This window comes from Lynx canadensis, chromosome B3 (assembly GCF_007474595.2).
Source record: "Lynx canadensis isolate LIC74 chromosome B3, mLynCan4.pri.v2, whole genome shotgun sequence".
Lineage (NCBI taxonomy): Eukaryota > Metazoa > Chordata > Mammalia > Carnivora > Felidae > Lynx > Lynx canadensis.
In genome coordinates this window covers 58,325,258-58,348,012 of record NC_044308.2, presented here as the reverse complement: position 1 = coordinate 58,348,012, position 22,755 = coordinate 58,325,258, and the positions used below count along the sequence as shown (strand labels likewise).

Here is a 22,755-nt window from a genome sequence, read left to right as displayed (position 1 = left end):
CACTTTGAGTCAGTGTTTTTGTATTTTGGGGATAAATACCGAGTAGTGTGATTACTAGATTGTAGGGTAGTTCTATTTTTCATATTTTCAAGAACCTCCATCATGTCTTCCACAGTGGCTGCACCAGTTTGTATTCCCACAAATCATGAACAGGGTTCCTTTTTCTATATATCTTTACCAACCTTTCTTGTTTCTTGTGAGTTTTTTTTTCTTTTTTTTCCTCCATTCTGACAGGTGTTAGGTGATATCTCATTGTAGTTTTGATTTGCATTTCCCTGTTGATGAATGATGTTGAGCATTGTTTTATGTGTCTGTTGGCCATATGTATGTCTTCTTTGGAGAAATATCTGTTCATGTCTTCTGCCCATTTAATAAGATTGGACATTGAGTTGTATCAGTTCTTTATATATTTTGGATACCAATCTTTTATTGGATATGTCATTTGCAAATATCTTCTCCCACTCATTAGGGTGCTTTTTAGTTTTGTTGTTTCCTTCACTCTTCAGAAACTTTATTTTGATGTAGTCCCAAGAACGTGCTCATTTTGGCAGCACATATACTAAAATTGGAACAATACAGAGATTAGTATGACCCCTGTGCAAGGATGACAAATTGATATAGTCCCAATAGTTTATTTTTGCTTTTATTTCCCTTGCCTCAGGAGACTTATCTAGAAAAATGTTGCTATAGCCAATGTCAGAGAAATTACTACCTGTGCTCTTTTCAAGGGTTTTTATGGTTTCAGGTCTCACATTTAGGTCCTTAATCCATTTGGACTTTATTTTTGTGTATGATGTAAGAAAGTGGTCCAGTTTCTTTTTTGCATGTAGCTGCTCAGCTTTCTCTAGCACCATTTGTTGAGGAGACTTTCTTTTTCCCATTGTATATTCATTCCTCCTTTGTCAAAGATTAATTGACTGTGTAATTGTGATTTATTTCTGGTTTTCTATTTTATTCTATTGATCTATGTATCTGTTTTTGTGCTGGTACCATACTGTTTTAATTACTACCATTTTGTAATATAATTTGAAGTCTGGAATTGTGATAACCTCCAAGTTTTGTTTTTCTTTTTCAAGATTGCTTTGGCTATTTGAAGCCTTTTGTAGTTCCATACAAATTTTAGGATTGTTTGTTCTAGTTCTGTGAAGAATGCTGTTGGTATTTTGATAGGCATTGCATTAAATTTGTAGATTGCTTTCGGTAGTATAGACATTTTAACAATATTTGTGCTTCCATCCCGTGAGCATGGAATGTCTTTCCATTTCTTTGCATCATCTTGAGTTTCTTTCATCAGTGTTTTATAGTTTTTAGATTATAGGTCTTTCACCTCTGGTTAAGTTTATTCCTAGATATTTTATTGTTTTGGCACAATTATAAATGGGATTGTTTTCTGAGTTTCACTTTCTGCTGCTTCATTATTAATGTATAGGAATGCAACAGATTTCTGTACATTGATTTTGTATCCTACAATGTTACTGAATTCATTTATCACTTCTAGTAGCTTTTGTGGAGTCTTTAGGGTTTTCCATATGTAGTATTATTTCACCTGAAAATAGGGAGTGTTTTACTTCTTCCTTACCAATTTGGATGCCTTTTATTTCTTTATGTTTGATTGCTGTGGCTAGGGCTTCCAGTACTGTATTGAATAAAAGTGGTTAGAGTGGACATCCTTGTCTTTTTCTTGGACTTAGGAGAAAAGCTCTCTGTTTTTCACCATTGAGTATAATGTTAGCTATGGATTTTTCATAGAAGGCTTTTATTTTGTTGAGGTATGTTTGCTCTAGACCTAATTTGCAGAGGGTTTTTTTAAAAATCATGAATAGATGTTGTACTAAAGTCTGAATAGTCTAGAAGAAGCTGCCTCTTTTCTGTTCTTCAAATTTCATAAAAGTGCCTCTCATTCGTGGAATCTGATATGGAAAATGGCTGTAAAGGGATTCTAAGAAATATTTTCTAGTCTTCTTAACTCTTGGGGAAGCAAAGAAGTACAGAAGCACAGCTGAGTTGCCAGTAGACAGGCTGGTGCAGTTCATTATTTCAGGTACCCAGTATCCATATGTACCATTTTACTAAAATTTAGTTTCCATCCTATATGGAAGAGTACAGGAAGGGAAAAAAGAAGGAGAAGAAAGAAACTAACAAATGTAAATATATACAGGATAAACCAAGGAAAAAATATGCCTAGCTACTAAGACCTTTTTTTCTTAATTGGTAATCAAGACAGTAATTGATGTTTGTTTATTTAATTTTTTTAGTAGTTGGTATTTATAATCTCCTTCTTCCCCTGCCCAAATCACATGCCCTATGCCCTCAGCCAGTACTTCAACTACTGATTCTTTATCTGATAACTCAAACCTTTACTCTTAGGTGTGTGAACTATTTGTGGTCCTGAACTATATTGCTAAAGTCTTCCCTTAACTTTTACTGTGGGACATAAAAATATTAAGGGACACCATATCCAGAATAAATGTTAAATTCACTGAGGAATTGCTGCCCCATCCATGATGGGACAACATAATCAATCTGTCCCAGGTGACTGGCTAGTGTCCCTGAAGAATGATGCCATACTATAGATTTAGCATTGGTCTTTGATCTTGGTAGATTCAGCAATCACCACCAGCAGAGGCCAGATTAGCCTTGGTAAGAAGAAGTTCCTGTTGTAGAGCCTATGCAAAACTTCCACCCCTGCTATCATGGCCACTTTGTTTATGAGTCCATTGAACAAGTGCTGGGGTAGTTGATGAAATAGACTGAAAGATACCAAGTCTCCTGCCATTGGTTGCTATTGATTCCCATTGGCTAAATTCAGCTCAGTTCCAAATACCATCATATTGGGGGTTAGGGCTTCAACTCCAAATACCAACACTTCCCTCAAAGAACTTCCCCTCTGGAGAAAGGGAACAAAGGCCCTAGCTCTAACACATACTTGCTTCACATCCCACCATGAGGGCCCCACTCTCAGACCTCATCTAACCTAACCCATGCTTAACTTAAGGCCAAGTGAGGGAAAGTGCCAGTGGGGGATGGGGGTAGGTGGACACAGGAGGAGAGAAGCAAGTATAAGGAGTGCTTTACCTAACAGAGGGGAACTGGGAGTAGAGGGTATCTGAGAAGATACAGAAAGTTCTTGTGTAGAACACATTGGTGCTGAGACATCAGTGGGTCATCTAAGTGGAAATAACCTTCAGGTTTTGGGGAAGACAGGAGTGTGGAAGGAAACTTCTTAAGGTCAGGGTTAGAGAGAGGAACTGGATGTCCTCTCCATGAAGTGGGAGGTGTAATAGGCTGTGAGTTCACTGAGGGCCTGAGTGCACAGCCAGCAGAGCAGAGTCCTTATGCCATGGCCAGCAGGCAACTGCATGTGACTTGATGATTTGGATTATCTACAATCAGTGTAGTTGTGGTTAGCAGGAAGATCTTAAAGGTCCATTTTGCTCTACAAATGTATATAATTCTACAAGATAATCTGTTTGACACACCCAGATAACAGCTATTTTATGACTCTGGCTGACGCCAAGGAATTGAAATGGAATTGAGTAAGAAATGGAATTGAGGAACAGGAGGGCCTCCAACTACTCCTTCTTGGTACTTTGATTTCTTCAGTCATTCTCTTGGAAGCAGGATAATTTCTAGGTCTGTTCTCTTAGCTGATAGCAAGATAATATAACCACTCAACATTAGCTCAGCCTAATTAAATCAGGAGGAGATTAAAATCTCCTGATTTTTAATTCTCCTGATTAAAAAGTTGGAGTTTTCAGTCTCTTGGCTCTCTGCCTTTCCTCTTAATATAACTCCTTCATTTAAACAAATTTTCAGCATTTTCTCCAGAGGTGGCTAAATGACTTCAGCACTGCATTAACACTGGCAGACCCAACGTTAGAGCTCAAGAAGGGGTTAACCACATAGAAAGATTTCAGGAGTGCCAGGATGATCCTGATGTTCAAAGGTATCTAGCTCCTTTCCTTACAGCATGATTTCTTCTGTCTTCATTATTTTAAAATTTTTTTCCTTTTTTTTTTAAATTGAAGCTTAGTTGATACACAGGGCTAGTTTCAGGTGTACAACATAGTGATTTGACCGCTGTATGTGTTATGCTATGTTCACCATAAGTGTACCTCCAACCTGTCACCATACAGCACTATTACAATATCATTGACGATATTCTTTAATCGGTACCCTTCATCCCTGTGACTTATTCATTCCACAACTGGAAGACTGTACCTTCCACTCCCCTTCACCCATTTTACCCGTTCCTCCCTTCCCCTCCCCTCCCCTCTAGCAACCATCAGTTTGTACTCTGTATTTATGGGTCTGTTTCTGTTTTGTTTGTTCATTTGTTTTGTTTTTGTATATTCCACATATAAGTGAAATCATATGGTATTTGTCTTTCTGAGTTATTTCCCTTCACATAATATCCTCTAGGTCCATCCATGTTATTGAAAATGGCAAGATCTCATTCTTTTTTTATGGTTGAGTAATAATCCTGTGTGTGTGTGTGTGTGTGTGTGTGTGTGTGTGTGTGTATAACACATCTTCTTTACCCATTCATCTATTGATGGACACTTGGGCTACTTCCATATCATGGCTATTGTAAATAATACTGCAGTAAACATAGGGTTGCACGTATCCCTTTGAATTAGTGTTTTTTGTATTCTTTGGGTAAATACCTCGTAGCGGAATTACTGGATCATATGGTATTTCCCTTTTTAAGTTTTTGAGAAAACTCCATACTGTTTTCCATAGTGGATGCACCAATTGCATTCCCACCAACAATGCATGAGCATTCCTTTTTCTCCACATCTTCATCAACACTTGTTCTCTCTTGTCTTTTTGATTTTAGCCATTCTGACAGGTGTGAGGTGATATCTCATTGTGGTCTGATTTGCATTTTCCTGAGGATTAGTCATGTTAAGCATCTTTTCATGTGTTTGTTGGCCATCTATATATCTTCTTTGGAAAGGTATTCAGGTCCTCTCCCCATTTTGTATTTGGACTTTTTTTTATTTTTTATTTTTGGTGTTGAGTTGTTCTTCATTATTCACTATCCAACAAGTATCTATCAAGTGCCTTCTGTGTAACAGCCCTAGGAAGCAGTATGCATTAGAGTTATGAGCAATGAGTGTTTTGGTTGGTTTGTGTGTTTCACCTAGATTACTGGGCTGTGATAGAAGCTTTAGACAGATGGCTGAGGACACCACAGAAGAGAATGGAATCTTTCTGAAGGTGAGACAGGAGCAGGAAGGCCTTTTGTGTGTTAATCTAATCTGTAGACAGTTTAAACAACTATAAAAAAGTTTGAAATTGAACTTCTAGAAATGAAAATACAACTTCTGGAATGGAAAATACCTGAATGGGATTAATAGCAGCTTAGACATTGCAGAAGAAAAGATTAGTAAATTTGAAGCCACAGCAATAGAAACTACCCAACATAAAACACAGAAAGGGGAAAAAGACTGAGAGAGAGAGAGAGAGAGAGAGAGAGAGAGAGAGAGAATACTAATAGTGATCTGTGGGATATCATCAAATGGCCTAATATACATATAACTGGAGTCCTAGAAGAGAGGATAGATGGGGAAACAAAAAATATTTGAAGATACACTATTTTTAAAATTATATGTTAAAGTATCTTTCGTTAAACTTCATTTTTTGTTTCATAGAAACACCGTCAATTTTTGTATTTTGTTTTTGCCTGTTCTTGCGTAAATCATTCCCACCACCAATTTATGAGAATTACAGTTGCTCTGAAAACTCATTAGTACTTGGTATTGTCCTTGGCTCTCCTGTAAACAGCTCTCTCAAACAGAACCAGTCACTTCTTCACTACCAAATCTAGCATCTTCTCATTTGTCATGCTACCTGATTGTATACATCACTGAATATCATTGACCTCTCCTCCTTCTTACAGATTATCTCTCTTTTTCACTTTTCCTCCTAGCTCTCCAACTGATTCTACTGTCTGCTTTTCTTCTGGCTGTCCTATCAGAGCAACTGTTCTGACTTCCTGGGAGAATGGTGGTAAGCCTGGCAGGCTTGGGTGGGGATAGCAAGGTAGGTGGGTGGGTATGATCTGGACAAGTTACCAGGGAGGAGGTCTGGAAGAATGTCTCCAGCCTGACTATGTTACATGTCAATGCAAATCCTAAGTGAAGAATTTTAGGCAGCCCATCCTTGGTAGGAGCTCCTTCCCCGCCTCCATTTTTTTTCTCATTAGGGCCTGAGCCTGCTATCTGCAGCTGAAGGAGCTAGAGCTTTTGTGTCCTCAAATTCCTACTGAAATCATGAAAAGAATGTATAAACAAGGGCAAATTGCATCAGCACAGGAAGTCAGTGATCAGCATTAACTTTATACTAGAAACCAGAAGAAACTTTTGCTAACGACAGAACGTAGGGCTTGGCTTGAAAAGGCCCCTGGAGTTAGAGTCATGATTCTCCCCAGTGAGAGAGAGCACCTTATCTGGGAAAGACTTTACTGCCCATCAGAACCAGTGCTACCTCTAACTCAGAGAGGTAAGAGTTCTATAAGGAAGAAGTTGAGGGTGGGTTGAAGGGCCGTTTGGATATTTCACATCATAGGTCTTGACTGTCTTTGTGGATCTTTGGTGTTAGGTCTCCACCATTAGTGTGAAGAAGGTCTGATGTTTTCTGTTGTCTGAAATGGGCACATGAAACAGATGTGGGTGCTCTATGGAGAAAGAGTTCTCTTCTAAGGTAATACATCCATCACAACTCAGCAGTTAAGCACCTGACCATGTTCTGATTTAGGTTCCCTTCTCATTATACCTGGGCTGATGGCTCTCAGAACTGGTCATCCCCAGGTTCATGGAGTCTCTTCCTTCAATGTAAGTTTGCTGGCCTCCATCTGATAGAGCTTTCTTTTGCCTTCTGTGATTTTCCAGCTCCTATTTAGCTTTCCACTGTGGCTTATGGATAACCTTTTTGCTTCTTAGACTCAGTCATTCTTACTTTAAGCTAGAGCAGGAAAGAATCAACCCGGCCACAATGTCAACAGTCACTAGAGATGGATTTTCTGAAAGTTGTCCTAAGCTTTCCACCCTAACTGCTAAATGCAAATACCCCAGACCCTGGGAGTTTCCATAGCTTTGTCTGTCTTAGTTGGGAGTTTCCACATCCTATAGATAAGGCCATTGAGAAAATGCACAAACACCTTTGGTGCTAAGCCTGACCTGTAGTGACCACTAATGCTCTATTTAGCTAACACTACCTATCATCTTTACCCTACTCTCTTCTCGCTTTGTCAGTTGAAGCTGTGGGCAGTAGGCACGTGAAAGGATTATTGTTAGTCCATATCTGAAAAGCCCCCCATACACATACCTGGAGAAGTTATCAGACGGTACATACTTCACAGCAAGTTATGGCCAAGCTATTATGTTCCACATTTATCAGATAGATTTTTTTCTCAATTCAGCTTCCAGATATAACACAGTTACTAACCCTCAAATTGTACCATTATGTAAAGAGCTTGATAGTATTAGATCCCAAGCCAAACAGGATACCAAGACAGTGAACTCACATGCTTCTACGTACTGCTTCTCAGTTGGTTTAAAAGGTGTGAGAGTTTGTTTTTTCTTTCCTTTGCAATGCCCCTTATGGCTTTCTTGTTTTTTAATTTTAATGTTTTGCAACAGAGGTCTGGTTTCAATTTGATATTCTAGGATCAGGTTGTTAATGGATTTTGCTAAAGTGATTGTTCCTTTTTTTATTTTTAAAAAAAATTTTAAAGTTTATTTATTGAGAGAGAGAGAGAGAGAGAGACAGAGACAGAGAGAGACATAGAAAGAGAGAGTCAGGCTCTGTGCTGTCAGTGCAGGGCCCAACGTGGGGCTGAAACTCACAAACCTCAAGATCATGAACCTGAGCTGAAATCAAGAGTTGGATGCTTAACTGACTGAGCCACCCAGGCACCACTAAAGTGATTGTTCTGTTAAAAAATTTTTTTTATGTCTTTATTTTATTTTAAGGGAGAGACAGAATGCAAGTGGGGGGAGGGGGCAGAGAGAGAGGGAGACACAATCCGAAGCAGGCTTCAGGCTGTCAGCACAGAGCCCGACGCGGGGCTCCTACTCATGCATCCTAAGGTCATGACCTGAGTTGAAGTCCGTGCCCACGCCCAGCCCACTGGGCCACCCAGGCGCCCCCTAAAGTGACTGTTCTTAACTGATTTCTCATGGTACCCACTGAACTTTCCCAGGAAATGGTAGAATGTGCTTGCGAAGTGATGATAGAAATCATTTCTGGACATGTGGTTTATATTTATTTTTAGACTAGGGCGCCCCCTCTAATTTTGCAGTGGCTTTACTGAACTGGCATTTGACCGAGTATAATTTTAAATCAGATTCACCTAGTGTATCAGTTTGGGTCCCAATAGGAAACAGATGGAATACTTAAATTCAGATAATTACAGGAGGGTTTATTTACAAAGAGACCATTACAAAGATGTGTGCAAGATGTGGTGGAGCCACAAGAAAGGATAGTGCAAGAACCTGTAAGCAGTGAACTCTTGCTATTCCTAGGCCTGAAGGGACAAGACGTAAGAGAAGTGAGGAGGAAAGTCAGATAAAGAGCTCCTCAATACACTGACTTCAGTCTTTTCATATACTCTGATCTCCTTCTGAGTCACCCTGGTAGAACCCAACTAGCGGAGCTAAAGGGCATAGGAGCCCATTGACAGAGTCAACAGGGTCAGGCTCCTAGGGTATAGAGAACGGTGGAGAGTGGGTCTGGAGAAGCAAACCAAAGGGACCTGACACACACAAGAAGTCTAGGATTAAAATTAAATCAATTCCTTGACACACTTTGTGAATGATGTTCCGGAGATAATGATGCCCTTTTAGGTATACTGACACCTCTAAACAATCCTTTTTACTTACACTTTCTCTATTAAGCATGGAAAGGCAAAAGAGCTCTTGAGATCCTAAAGCAGCCTCTTGAATTGATTCAGTTACATGGTGATAAAGATGATTTTTTCTTCTCTCAGATTACCTATATCTGATAATATATACTCTTCTCGGTCCAACAGGGTTGGACTCCCTGCCAAAGGGATATGAGGAGGAAGGGGAGGAGGAGGGAAGAGGGAAAAGAAAGGCTATGTATAGGAAGAGGGAACATCTCAGATGGCAGAGACAGCAGTGGAGAAAGTCATGGAAATCTGTGAACCAAGACCCCTGGGCATTTGAGCTTAGTGACTGGCCCCATCCAGCCCTGGCCAAGCATTTCTGACTCAGCATAATGGCCAATTGGGGCCTTCTTGCTGGGCTCACCTTCTTTGAAATTTCCAAGAGTTTGAGAATTCGATTTTTTACTTACATGACTTTAGTGTGCTGAGGATACTTAGGAATGGCAGAGACGGGTAAGTGTGGAGGCCAGGTGAGATGCAGCATGGGATGATTATTGAGGGCTCAGATTCTGAAGCCAGGCTGCCTGAGTTTACATTCTGTCTGCTCCTTATAGCTTCCATGACCTTGGGAGAGTTATTTAACTTCTGTATTCTAGTTTCCACATCTGCAAAATGGAAAAGATAACAGTAATCACCTCAAGAATTCTTGGGAGGACTTACTACTTGTAAAGTTCCTACAAAGAGCCCCACATATAGAAAGCACACTGTAAATGTTAAATCACATTTGAATAGCTCTACTTGCTGGGCATCTTCTCTCAGGCCCTGCCCACCAGAGATTCTTGAGGGTGGCGGTGTTTTCCTTCTAGTCTGTCAGTGCATATCTGATTGACTGCTCAGGATTATGGGTTTGTGTGGTTTTTAGGAATGGTCAAAGCTGCCTTTCAGAATAGGCCCTTTACTGAACCTGGAAGCTAAACAATCCCTTGTTCCTGAGGAGCAAGGAAGGAGTAAGTCCCAAGAGTCTCTCCTGATGGAACTAGTGTCTACCTGTGTGGTAAGAGATTACTGGGAATACTGCTAGTCCAGGCAGGGTAGGGTTATTCTGACCTGCTGCTCCTTGGCAAGATTTGATCTGGCTTTTTTGCCACTGCCACAACATTATCAGTCGTCCTCTGGCTGAATAATTGTCCTTATTGAGAAACAGAAAATTCTCAGGCCAGATAATCCAAGTTCTGGGAATTGATGCAAATGGGATGGAGTAACTTTTGTAACTTAATTTTTGGGTTCTTATCAGGAGGGACCCATAACCTTTCACCAGGGCAAGAAGTTTCTGCAGAACACGTGCTGGCTTATTCAGGAAGATCCTGCTGGGCCTGTTTGGGTGAGAATTCATGGGGGCAAGAGACACAGTTGTTTTAGGAAAGTGACCTTGTGTCAAGACAATTACTAGATAGAAAGCAACTCTATTCACAAATTGATCTAAAGAGCTATTTGATGTATACATCTTAATTACTTATAAGTGAATCATAATTTATTGAATTGCACTTCCAGGAATAGGTAAAATCTGAGAATCAACTATTTTTTGAAACTTTTCTATTTGATAGACTTAAATATTTGAGAGAATCTGGGTTTGTCTCTTTTTTGTTTCTTGAGATCCTAAAGCAGCCTCTTGAATTGATTCAGTTACATGGTGATAAAGATGATTTTTTCTTCTCTCAATTACCTATATCTGATAACCATGCAGGGCATGGTTCTTATAGGCTTTACAAGAGAAGCCTAGTATTTGTTACTTATTTCCTGGTTTATTCATAAGATAAATGATATAAAATATTTGAAAAAGACAGAAAACATGTTTAAAATATACTGTCGGTGATGTATGGGACTTTGATGACAATGTTAGAGCTGGAGTAGTGAAAAGAAAATTTTTATTTTGGGGTGAGTCAGGGATCCATGAGGTGAGAACTATATGGCTATACTTCCTATTAGTAGCCTTGTTTACTTGGTTTTATTCCAGAGGAAAGGTTAAAATGACTGGGATTATAGAGTTTTGAGAACAGATGACTTTTGAAGAGTCTAGTGGTAGATACTGATCAAATCCAGGGGACAGAAAGAGGATATCAGATAAATTAGAAGAGAGTGAGATTTCACTAGAGGTAAGTGAAAAAATGTAGTATTCAAACTAAGCTGAACTCTCCCTGGGAATCCTCAAGAAGAAAACAGCCATCTATCCTGGCCTTGAGAATGACAGCTCAGTCTGACAATTAGGGCTGGGTAGCAAGGTCGTGGGAGGGTTTTTCTTGTTTTATTTCCAACATTCATGACTAGAGCTTCATTTGCCCCCGAGGAGCCCCGTTTGCTGAACCTTACTCTGTACTTTCTTTTATGTTGCTTATTGCCTGGCAGCCTGCCTTGTGGATTTCCAGAGAGCTCTGGCCTTGTCTGTCCTTACCTGTTTGGTGCTCTTTTTTTAATGTTTATTTTATTTATTTATTTATTTATTTATTTATTTATTTATTTATTTTTGAGACACACACATACACACACACACACACACACACACACACACACACAGAGACCATGAGTGGGGTAAGAGTAGAAACAGAGAGGGAGACACAGAATCCGAAGCAGGCTCCAGGCTCCATGCCGTCAGCACAGAGCCTGATGCAGGGCTTGAACTCACGAACTGCGAGATCATGACCTGAGCCGAAGTCGTACACTTAACTGACTCAGCCACCCAGGCACCCCACCTGTTTGCTGCTCTTGATCCTGGTTCACCACTTTTTGAAAAGGATTCTTTGGTAAAAAACTAACAAGATGTCTAAAGCCCTTTAAAAATTCCTGCTGGAAGCTTTGGATGAAATGATGAGAAAGATAAAAATTTCAGTATCCCAGTTTCTATAACTTGTCCCGAACTCTGTTCTCTTTCCTTTTTCTTCTTGGACAGTTCCTGAGCTGTCTCTCAACCCCCACCTCTGTACTTACAAACCCAAGGCTCAGGGAGCAAAATAGCAACAAACTTCTGTGCCCTGGACTTTAGTCCAGTTTCTTGTAGCCTCATGTCTCAACATTGCTAGGGGGTAGAAGGGGTTATGTTTCAGAGAAGAGTTTCAGTCTGTTTATCATCAGGGCTTGTGTCAGAAATGAGAAAAACCATACTCCTTTTCATCAAAGTGATCATAACAAAGAGGCTTGCAGCTGCATTAAGCTATCGAATTGATTTGGTGGTCATATGTGTCTCCCTTTACTTCCCTGATACTTTTTATGCTTTTTTCCCCTCCTGTCCTCCCAACTTCCTGCACCCACTGGTGTCTTTTACAATTCCTTAAAGTTTAAGGAGCGAACTTCCTGTTCAGTGTATGCTGAACTGGATTCTGTAGCAGCCACAGCTTATCTGACTATAGCATGTACATGTCCTCTGGTAACAGGCCTAGGGGGAGAGAGTAACTTTCAGACTCTCTCTCTCAAGTTCCTCTTTTCTGCCTGTTCTCCAAATGGATGCACAGAAAATAGGTGTTAAGAATGTTTGCAACAGTGATAATTTGGAGAAACACACCAAGACTACAACCTAAATTTTGTATCCTTGACTTATTTGGCACTGAGGAGATAGAGCTAAAAAGACTGCATTCATTAGGAGGATGGATTCTGGAAGCCAGATTTGATTCACTTTAAGTGCAGTGAGTTCACAACATGAACAGCTCTGAAATGAAACTCTGTTGACCTGTGATGCCTTTTATCATTGTTGTTTCTGAGGCATCTTAATGAGCAACATGCTCTTTTTGTTTTCTTTTCATATGTGACCTCTCTTCTAATTCTCTGTCCTTGTCCAACACTCAGACATGAGGAAACCAGTGTGTGTATTGATCAGACATATCTGGTACATCAAGGGACCATAAGGTAGTTGATCTATGGCTTAGCCTTTGCTCTTGCCCTGGGAGTGGTTGGATATCGGGTGGAGTTCCATGGGAGAACCAAGTATACTTTTCCCCCTTAAAAAATATTTTGATTATTCATTAGAACAATCTTACAGAATAAACCTTTGTATTACATCTTTCTGATACCAAAACTTGAGGAAAAAGAGTCATGTGATTTGTGTCCTAATTCTGTAAGAGTCGGGGGAGAGAGATGGTAACCAGAAAACTACCAGATGAAAATTCTCAAGGTAAGTCTCTGTGTCTGATCTGTTGAATTGTTTCACTTACCCTTGGGGTGAACTTCTATTTTTCAATGGTAAAGTTAATTATTTGTTATCCATTCACTAAGTTGGTGACATAGTCTTGGCATTTCCTCTTCAGGGTGTTTGCAGGAGTCTTCTTGGTTGGCCCTATCCTATGTCTTGCCCTAGACACAGCCCACAGAGCAGTTGTGTCTTTCCTTTGCAGGAATCTGCATGTTCATCCTTACCTCTGCCTCCTCCAAACACCACAGTGCAGAGTTTTGGGTATGCAGGATAAGTATAACAACACATAGCCAAGGACCATGTGTTACTAATTATTGATTGCAAAGGCACAGAACTAAGTTCTTAACAACCTGTGGAATTTGCTTCTGTGACAGTTTTGCTCCTAAGAGAAATTTTAAAGTTCTTAGAGGCCTTGGATCACTTAGTTTCAAACTGTAGGTTCTGATCCATTAGTGAACCTTGATGTCAATTTGTGGATCTAGGCCAGTCAGTGTTAAAGAAAGAACAAACAAACAAACAAAAAAAATAAAGAAGGAAAGAAAGAAAATAGAATACAATAGAGAATCCACATTGCACATAATAATATTAAAGTATTTATTTATGATGCTTTTATTTGTATGTATGTAAGTGTGACATCTACCCTGTAGACAGTTTAAAAAAAAAACATATGGACATATGTGGCTCTTTATATATTACTAACCTGTTTCCCCCTGCTCCCTACTCTATATCACCCCAGATTTACTATTAATATCTTAGGTTGGTTCCAGAGTACATGTACTCATGTTTAAAACCCCAACCAGGTAATGGACAACTAGGATTCAAGACTCACATTGGAATAATGTTCTAATTGGTCCTAGGTGTCCTGGAGGGCAGTGCTTTGGGCCTGGGTCTTCAACTTGCCTTTGGGATTTTGGTCATCAGAACTGATCCTCAATTTAATGCACTTCAATGGCTGGGAGACCAGGTTCAGGTGTGAGAGACTGAATGTGAGGGTTCTGCTCTTTTATAACCCTAGAGAAAGGAAATTTAGGGGAAGCATGAGCAGGTTGGGCTGTGTCTTGTTAATGATGGTAGTAGGAGATCTGGTGGGAAAGTAAAAAGTACACTGGGGTACAACTAACCATATGCATAAAGGGAACTGAACAGCTGAGTCCTATGTCATTAAATGAGCAGCTCATAAGGACATAGCCCTCCCTCCACGAGGGAGACCAACCTTAGTAGCGGCAGTAGGTCCTAATCATGCATGAGGCCAATCCCCTCTCCCTTGCGTCCTTCCTGGCTTCACTTTTGTTTACTCTTTCTTTTTTTCTTTCAAATTTTCCTGAACTATACTGTGGCTGGCTCCAATTTTGATATGTCAGTGAAGAATATCATTGCTTTTCAGCTCATATCAATTTTCATGGGGAGGAATGAGAGTGTCAGTGTTGGGGGAGGTGTAGAGGATGAAAATGTGAGTCCAAGAGATGAGCCAGTATATATGTCAGTTTGACTCTAAGAAGAGAATTTGATCCCATCAGTAAAGGAAACAGCATCAATCTCTTGCCCATTGATTATTATATTTGGAAATTGGAATGAAATAGGGGTTGGGGAGGAAGGCTCAGAAGACCCCTTGTGGCTTAGTACTGATGGGATAATAGATTTGTAGTACATTTAAATGTATTCCTGAAATAGCCTGTGTTTAAATATCTACTGAGTACCTACACTGTATCAGCTATCCTTGGGATGCTAAGAGCTTAATTCAGAGGCCTGCAATGAAGTTCACTTATGGCATACATGAACACATTCAGTGTAACATCTCACCAGATGCCCTGTCATTCTTATTATGGACCTTACCAATCATCCCTTTCTTTGGATGCATGATGCCCATTCTCTACTACCTGGGTGTTACAGAAGGTGAGTCATCTCCTATACCACTCAGGGTGGGCTTTCATCTTGTGATCTGTCAAGAGGCAAAGAAATGACACTTTTTGGGGCACCTGGGTGGCTCAGTTAATTAAGACTCCAACTTCGGCTCAGGTCATGATCTCATGGTTTGTGGGTTTGAGCCCCACGTCGGGCTCTGTGCTGACAGCTTGGAGCCTGGAGCCTGTGTCGAATTCTGTGTCTCCCTCTCTTTTTGCCCCTCCCCCACTTGTGATCTGTCCCTCTCTCTCAAAAATAAACAAACATTAAAAAAAAACTTAAAAAAAAAGAAATGACACTTTTGACACTTATTCTGGAAAAATGCTCATATGTAGGATGTAGAGTGGTAAACCCAATGTGAAGAGGCAAACCCTTTCAAGCATACCTGATTTCAGATGGTCAGGTCCAGGCCCTATGTAGGCTGAGGGTCAGAGCAGGGACAGAAAATAGGCTGGACTACTATTTCATAATTAATTTATTTTTTTTTTAATTTTTTTTTCAACGTTTATTTATTTTTGGGACAGAGAGAGACAGAGCATGAACGGGGGAGGGGCAGAGAGAGAGGGAGACACAGAATCGGAAACAGGCTCCAGGCTCTGAGCCATCAGCCCAGAGCCTGACGCGGGGCTCGAACTCACGGACCGCGAGATCGTGACCTGGCTGAAGTCGGACGCTTAACCGACTGCGCCACCCAGGCGCCCCCATAATTAATTTATTTTAATCTACTTGTTCTGGAAGCCGAGTCCTGAGTTCTGGTCCAGGCTCTGTTTGTAACTTGCTTTGTGGTCTTAAGCTTGTCACTCTACTTCTCTAGACCTTAGTTTCCTTACCAATAAAATGGAGGAGGGGTTTTGCTGGAGACTCTCTAACATTCCTGCTAATTTTAATGCTTGAGGTCTTTATATCCCTTTAGGTCACCTGATTTTTGCAAATCACCATGAGTACCACTTGTCACAGATACCCTGGCTGTGGCAGGAAACATCTTTGAGGGGTTGGTAAGCACTCGAAGGCATTTTGATCTTCTTTTCTTTGGGGAACACAAAGTGGAGCAGAAAACAGATTGAGAGAAAGTATGCTTTCTGGTAAGTCAAATAGATGAGGACTGTATGGGCAGCCAATCACTGATAAAAGAAAACTCAGAAGCTCCAAGGGAACTCTGCTCATTGCTTTCACACTTCATGCCTTCATACTTCAAACTTATCTGGGCACCCTTATTCTGGATATCCTTAACCACTGACCCATCTTTTTACACAGGAATGCATGGAAATGTCCTGGTCCAACTTTTCTCCTTCTTTGGGGACTATGACAGATATTTGCCCTATATTCTGGTTTCTCTCTGAGACCCTTGTTTTCCAGTATCTCTAATGAGGCAATAGCTTACCTTGCTCAGGGCTAACATGAAGGCTCTCTCCCATAATACTTATTTGATACATTTGTCTCTATGGAGTAGGTGCTCAGCATATGCTATTGACTGCTCAGCTCAATGCCTGGGACGATAGCTTGTCAAATTGGCATGAAGTTAGTATTGAGGTCTTTGTCTCCCAAAGCTTAGGCTAATTAACTGTTTCTGAAATGTTCTTAGGGTACTTCTGCACGCTTCTACCATAGCACTTCACATTTTGCTGCAATTATGCATTATCAGCTTAGTTTCTTCTGCTAGACTCTTAACAGCAGGAACTTTGCCTTAGTCATATTAATATCCCTATTATCTTGGACAGCAGTAGGCATATAGTTAGGTCTTCATACTTTCACAACATTTTCACAATCTTTTTAAATTGAAGTATAATTGACACACAGTGTTAAAACAAACATGGTTTCTTTTGATTCTTTCATCAACACCGGGCTCTAATAATCTATTTGCAATTCATTTAATAAGTACTTTTTAAGCAGCTAATATGTACTCCATAAGGTCATTCATTAAGTATATGGCTTTAGACACTGAGAGCATACACAAGAAAGATACCATTTACTTTCTATAGCTTTTTAAAATTTAAATTGATGAGACAAACTCATGTGAAAACATGAGAACAATGCCAGCCAGGATATGAGTAGGTGCCAGAAGGAGTGAGACAGACACTGGGAAGGTCTGACAGCAGAGCTGAGTGCTGAAAGGGCACTCACACTGGAGGGATGTATCCCGGGGTATGGGGTGGGCACTCTGGGGCTGGGGAGCCACACCCTCCTGAATCTGACACAGCTCTCCTTGTTTAATGACAGAGGCACCCCTGCTTATCTGCTATGTCTTGCAGACACGATGCCCTCTGAAATCCATGCAGTGATGACTGGAAGGTTTGCCACCATTTTGGGCATTGTGTTGGGATCCTCCAAATCCTTCGGGGCAGGCATAGTCTGATGACACCCTGCTGAGCTTTAGTCTGGGTTCTACAGATACTGATTCCTAAATTTGGCCTTACTGATTGATGCATCAACCTTGCTTGATTTCTGCCTCTATGATGGCTGCTCCTTCTGCTCTTGTCTTGTCAAACTGATAACTTGGATGAGTCCAAGTTCAAGAATATGGAGGAGGTAAAATCACCCTGTGCATGAGTCCAATGAAGCATATAATTTGAGGGGGTGGTGAGGTCAAGTGCAGGGTCAAGAGTGGTGTGATGGCAGAGGCTTCAAGTCTCTTGGAGAAGTAATAAAATGATTACATATCCCCTCTTGTCTACCTCTGCCTCTAGCTAACCATGTTGATTTCCCTCTTTTATTTAATACTTCCACCAGCCTCTATCTTCTACATGCCATTATCCTCTATCCTTGATGTCAGTATAATTTCATGGCAATTAAGTCAGATATTGTTTCACTCTGATTGCCACCAAACCCCCTTCACCTCTTAAGCTGGTCTTGCCTCTCCTCCTGTGTTCCTGGACTGCAGGGACCATGGAATTTCTCTTCTCTGAGGGGCTGAGACTACTCTAGACACCATATTCTTCCCTTAGGCCCAATAACCACAGGAAGGAGAAGAATGTCCTGGAAGCTCTCAGTAATGAACCATGGATGCCATAGACCATTTTGGTAATGTAGCAGCTATCCTCATTGCCTTTTAATGGGCGTGTTGTCCTACATCAATGTTGCCCTCTCCTGGCTAGGGGAATTGGTAGACATTCAGAAACTCCCTTTCCAGATAAAGGGTTACATTTGTTGGGCTATCCCTCTAGTTGTGGTTAAGTAGTGCTTTGAACTGTACATACCCTGCCCCTTAGTGAGCTAAGAGAGAACATGGATAGGAGAAGGGTGGAGGAGACAGAGTCAAGGCTCCAGAGAGAGTCCTTGGCTCCAGGACTCCTTTTCCTTGGATATCTCTTTCTTTCACCCGGGTCAACTGCTCCTACATACTAAAGCCCATGGTTTTCATGATGGGTGTAGAGTGGGGCAGACTATTCTGTGAGTATGATGGTGGAGATCAAGTTCTTCACAAATGAGTTGGTGGCTTGTCAGCAACTGTCTCAATATAAGAACAAACATCTTTCTGCAGAAGAGTGGATTGGGGGAGAGAAACAGTGCATTTCTGTAAGTGAGAATCCTGAAAAGCACAAATAGTCTGTGGGCAGAAAGAACATGTTAAACAAAAGCTTGTTTCATACCTGCAGATCCCTTCCCAGTGTCCCAGCCCTAACCAGAAAGCAAGCATAACTTTACACTTAGCTCCAATACCCAAGCTTCCCTGAGGTCTTCTTCCAACACTGTCTGACCCAGCCACTCTCTGTAATGTAATTAATTGTTGGGTCTTCACAGTCGGGGCAGTCCAGGGTGGACACTGATGGTCTAAGGTCCCTTCTTCATTTATAAGTTTAAGTTGCCATAAATTGATCTCCTTTTCTCTCTCTCCCTCTGTCTTTCCCTTCTTGATCGTTATCATTCCTAGGCCTTCTCCTTATTCACAGGCTTCAACAAGAAGAGTGTTGGGCAAAGAGGCCCATGGTCGTTTCCATGTAATTATCCCTGTAACAACTCAGGAGCTGATTATTTTCTGAGCATCCTTTCCACATTCTTTAGGGTAATGTGGACTAGATTGGGGTTCTAAGTACTCTGGAACTTTTATCCTGATTATATGGGTGCACACAAGGGACTGAGTTTATTTACTTATTTATTTTTATTTCCCTAAGTGACAGCTGAAATCATTATATTTTCACACTGTGGATTTGCTAATCTCAGTTCCATAGGAATCATACTGGGAGGGTTGAATGAGTTAATTCATTTTCCCAACTACCCAATAAGCCAACCAGATCCCAGTGGGCACTACTGGTACTTCAGTACAACTTGAGACCAGATAGAGAAGCTGATGTGAAATGGGCCCTCTCAGGCAGCAGTTAATTTGGAGTTAAGGCAACCATGATACTGGGCTATGCATGGATCCCATCTGGATTTACAATGTTAATTTTTGTTACTTTTTTCCCTTTTGACTGGAGGTCCAAAAGACCAATTTTATTTTTATTTTTTTCTATGAGGAAGATTGTAATGATACATTTTCCTTTTGCCATTAAATGGGCATAGTGGATATATAAGTAAAGATATTTGGGGTTCTATTCAGTAGCAAAAGTCCCTTCGGAAATTAGGGTACTCACCAGCTACCTTCATAGAAATAGAAGTTGCACAAGGAATCAAAATACAAATAAAAACAGTGCACACATAAGGCAGATAGACAGGAAGTCCAAGTGGTATGAAGCGTTGGATTAAAAGCTACAGGTCATCAGGTGTAGGAGGTGTAAGTAGTAAAGCAGGCACAGATACAGTTAGGCTAGTGAAGATATTGCTGAATGTGGGTGATGATTGCCAGAAAATGATATGAGGAAAAGTGGAATTGTCTTTGAGGGTAGCAGCAGGGAGAATGACTAGCATTCTAAGAGTTTAGAAGTTCCAGGTTAGAAATAATGTATAAAAAGAAATACACTTCAGTGTGTCCATTTTTTATGGCACTCATATTCTGGAATAGAACCATTACATTGATTTATTTGGTAGCTGATTGAACAAGTTAAAAGTGAAACAATTTCATTTCAGTTTATCTTTTCCTTTCTGTTAAACAACTGGCTGTGTTCTAATCCTGATGCCTGGTTACTGTCTGACTGCAACTGCCATCCAGTAGTGGGAAATGCATCATGTGGCTGAGGTTTAGGTGAATGTTGCCTTCCTTATCCCTCTGGCTCAAAGCAGTCCATCTAATTCTGGTCCTGGCTTAAGAATGCAGATCTCATCTAGTGAACACCCAAGGATCTGTGCCTGCCTGCAGCAATGAAGAGCTTTGCTTGATCCATATACATCTTAGGAATGTTCACAGAAGCAATGAAGTTAGGGTCATATACAAATCCTTGACATAGGGAATTTCTGAGTTAGTGACCCATCAGGATTAATGTATAAAACACACTTGTTGGGGTACCATTGGCTGGCTTCTGGTGGTCAGTGGTAGGGATCGTATTCATCTGCTGTGTTTGTTCCTCTGCATTCTTCTAGGTGGGTGCTCACTGGGTATACCTGATTGCCTGGTGGGGAAGAGATCAAGTTATTGTGTTTTGCTGTCTATAGCATCAATGGTACTCCACCAGAAGAGTGACTTGTTTCCAAGGTTGAGGTCAGTGCCCTCTTCACAGGGGCCTATGTATCCTTTATCGCTGCCTGTGTGGCAGGTAGGCACCTCAGCTTAGTCTCTTGGCAGAAATCCCTTACCTAGATCCTAAAAAAAAAATCTCTCTGAGAATATTGATTTAACCATCCATCTCAAAGATGCATAGAAAAAGGCATCTAAACAACATTCTCAATTCACACCCAAGAATTAAGAGCCTTAAGGAATATGTGTAAAATCTTTTTCTTAGTAATTCTGTCTTCCTTATGTAGGAATCTTCTATGTCCCCAGGGAGCTGAAACTGACTGTGTCTCCTTCCTAAACACAGGTTTCACCAGTAGCACCTACAAGGCCTATGTGTGCTGCAGAGACCTCTTTCGGAGTTGAGTGAGCACCAGGATTCCTGCTCCCTTCTCTTGTACTCTATTCTCCACTCAGGAATTTTCTGGGAGTGGGGAGAAATAAAGTTTTGATAATCATGTGGATGCTAATATAGTATATAAAAAGAGACTGGTATATGTGGTAGTCTAGATTTGTGTCCCTTTCTCTCATTAGGTGCATCCTCAGTAGTAGCTCTAGTATGCATAAGTGACAGATTTTACCTGTATTGGTAGGGTACTGAGAAGTGGAGGGCCAGAGGAAGAAGTAAGGAAGGGTGGTTTCCCTGAGAAGAAGGTACTGTATTTATGTGACTGGAATATAGATAGGTTGTAGGTAAAGATTTGGCAGTGCTTGGGATTCTGTCTCTCCTCTCTCTCTCTCTCTATCCCTACCTCACTCACATGCATGCTCTCTCTCTCTCTCAAAATAAATAAGTAAACTTAAAAAAAAAGAAAAAGAAAAACCATCAATTCATAAAGGAAGAGAGAAAGAGAGGAAGAAGGAAACAAAGAAACTACTATAGAGCCAGAAAACAACAAATTTTCAATAGTAAGTCCATACCTATCAATAATTACTTTAAATGTAAGTGGACTAAGTTTTCTAATCAAAAGAGATAGAGTAGCTGAATGGATTAAAAAGAAAAAAAGACCTAGCTATATGCTATCTCTAAGAGACTCACTTCAGCTTCAAAGATACATACAGACTGAAGGTGAAGGGATGGGAAAAAATATCCCATGAAAATGGAAACCGAAAGAAAGCAGAGGTAGCTATACTTACAATAGACAAATAGACTTTAAGCCAAAAACTGTAACAAGAGACATTATATAATGATAAAAGGGTCAATTCATTAAGCAGCTATAATAATCATAAATATTTATGCACTTAACATAGAGCACCTAAAGATATAAGACCAATACTAACAGATCTGAAGAGAGAAATAGCAATACAATAATAGTAGTGGACTTCAGTACTCTACTTTCAACAATGGATAGATCATCCAGACAGAAAATCCACCAGGGAATTTAAACTACATGTTAGATCAGATGGACCTAACAGACATTTACAGAACAGTCCACCCAACAGCAGCAGAATGCATGTTCTTCTCAGTTATACAGGGAGATTATCTCATAGATCATATGTTAGGTCACAAATCAAATCTTAATAAATTAAAGAAGATTGAAATCATATCAAGCATTTTTTTTTCTGACCACAATGCTATGAAACTAGAAATCAAGAACAAGGAAAAAAACTGGTAAACTGCCCAGTATGTGGAGATTAAACAACATAGTCCTGAATAGTGGGTCAAAACAAAAAAAATCAAAAAAGAAATTAAAATATCTTGACTCATAACAAGGAAACAAAATTGTAGCTATGTGAGATGATGGATGTTAACTAAACTTAATCATGGTAATCATTTCACAATATATACATACATCAAAGTATTATGTTGCATACCTTATATCTATACAGTGTTATATGTTAATTATATTTAAGTAAAATGGGTGAAGATTTGAGAAAACTATTGAGACAAATGAAAATGGAAACACCGCACACCAAAATTTAGGAGATGGAGCAAGAGCAGTTCTAAGAGGAAAGTTTATAGCTTTTATACATTAATAAAGTTTATACATTAAAGTTTATACATTATTAAAAAGGAAAGATCTCAAAATAAACATATTTAACACTTCAAGGAACTAGAAAAGAAGAACAAACTAAGCTCAAAGGAAAGAACAAAATCAGAACAGAAATAAATGAAATAGAGGCAAAAGAGATAATAGAAATGATCAGAGATAATAGAAATGATCAGTGAAACTAAAAGCTGGATTTTTTTAAAAAAAAGATGAACAAAATGGACAAAATTTCAGCTAAGAAAGAGAGAGG

At 40.1% G+C, this 22,755-nt stretch overlaps 1 protein-coding gene and 1 non-coding gene across 2 annotated transcripts; both read left to right on the top strand.

Annotated features, from left to right (window-relative positions):
• The first annotated feature begins 535 nt into the window (after positions 1–535).
• Positions 536–639, top strand: LOC115517351. Its single transcript, XR_003969814.1, has one exon. It is a non-coding gene; the product is annotated as a U6 spliceosomal RNA (small nuclear RNA).
• A 9,525-nt stretch (positions 640–10,164) lies between these two features.
• Positions 10,165–20,880, top strand: SLC28A2 (solute carrier family 28 member 2; the record flags this gene model as incomplete). The annotated part of the gene is given in 10 exon segments (XM_032593512.1): positions 10,165–10,229; positions 11,202–11,319; positions 11,618–11,650; positions 11,652–11,715; positions 13,146–13,209; positions 13,211–13,292; positions 13,900–13,996; positions 14,342–14,481; positions 20,497–20,557; positions 20,822–20,880. Coding segments are annotated over 10 exon segments (783 nt in total), but the record flags the coding sequence as incomplete, so codon positions are not given.
• Positions 20,881–22,755: the final 1,875 nt, after the last annotated feature.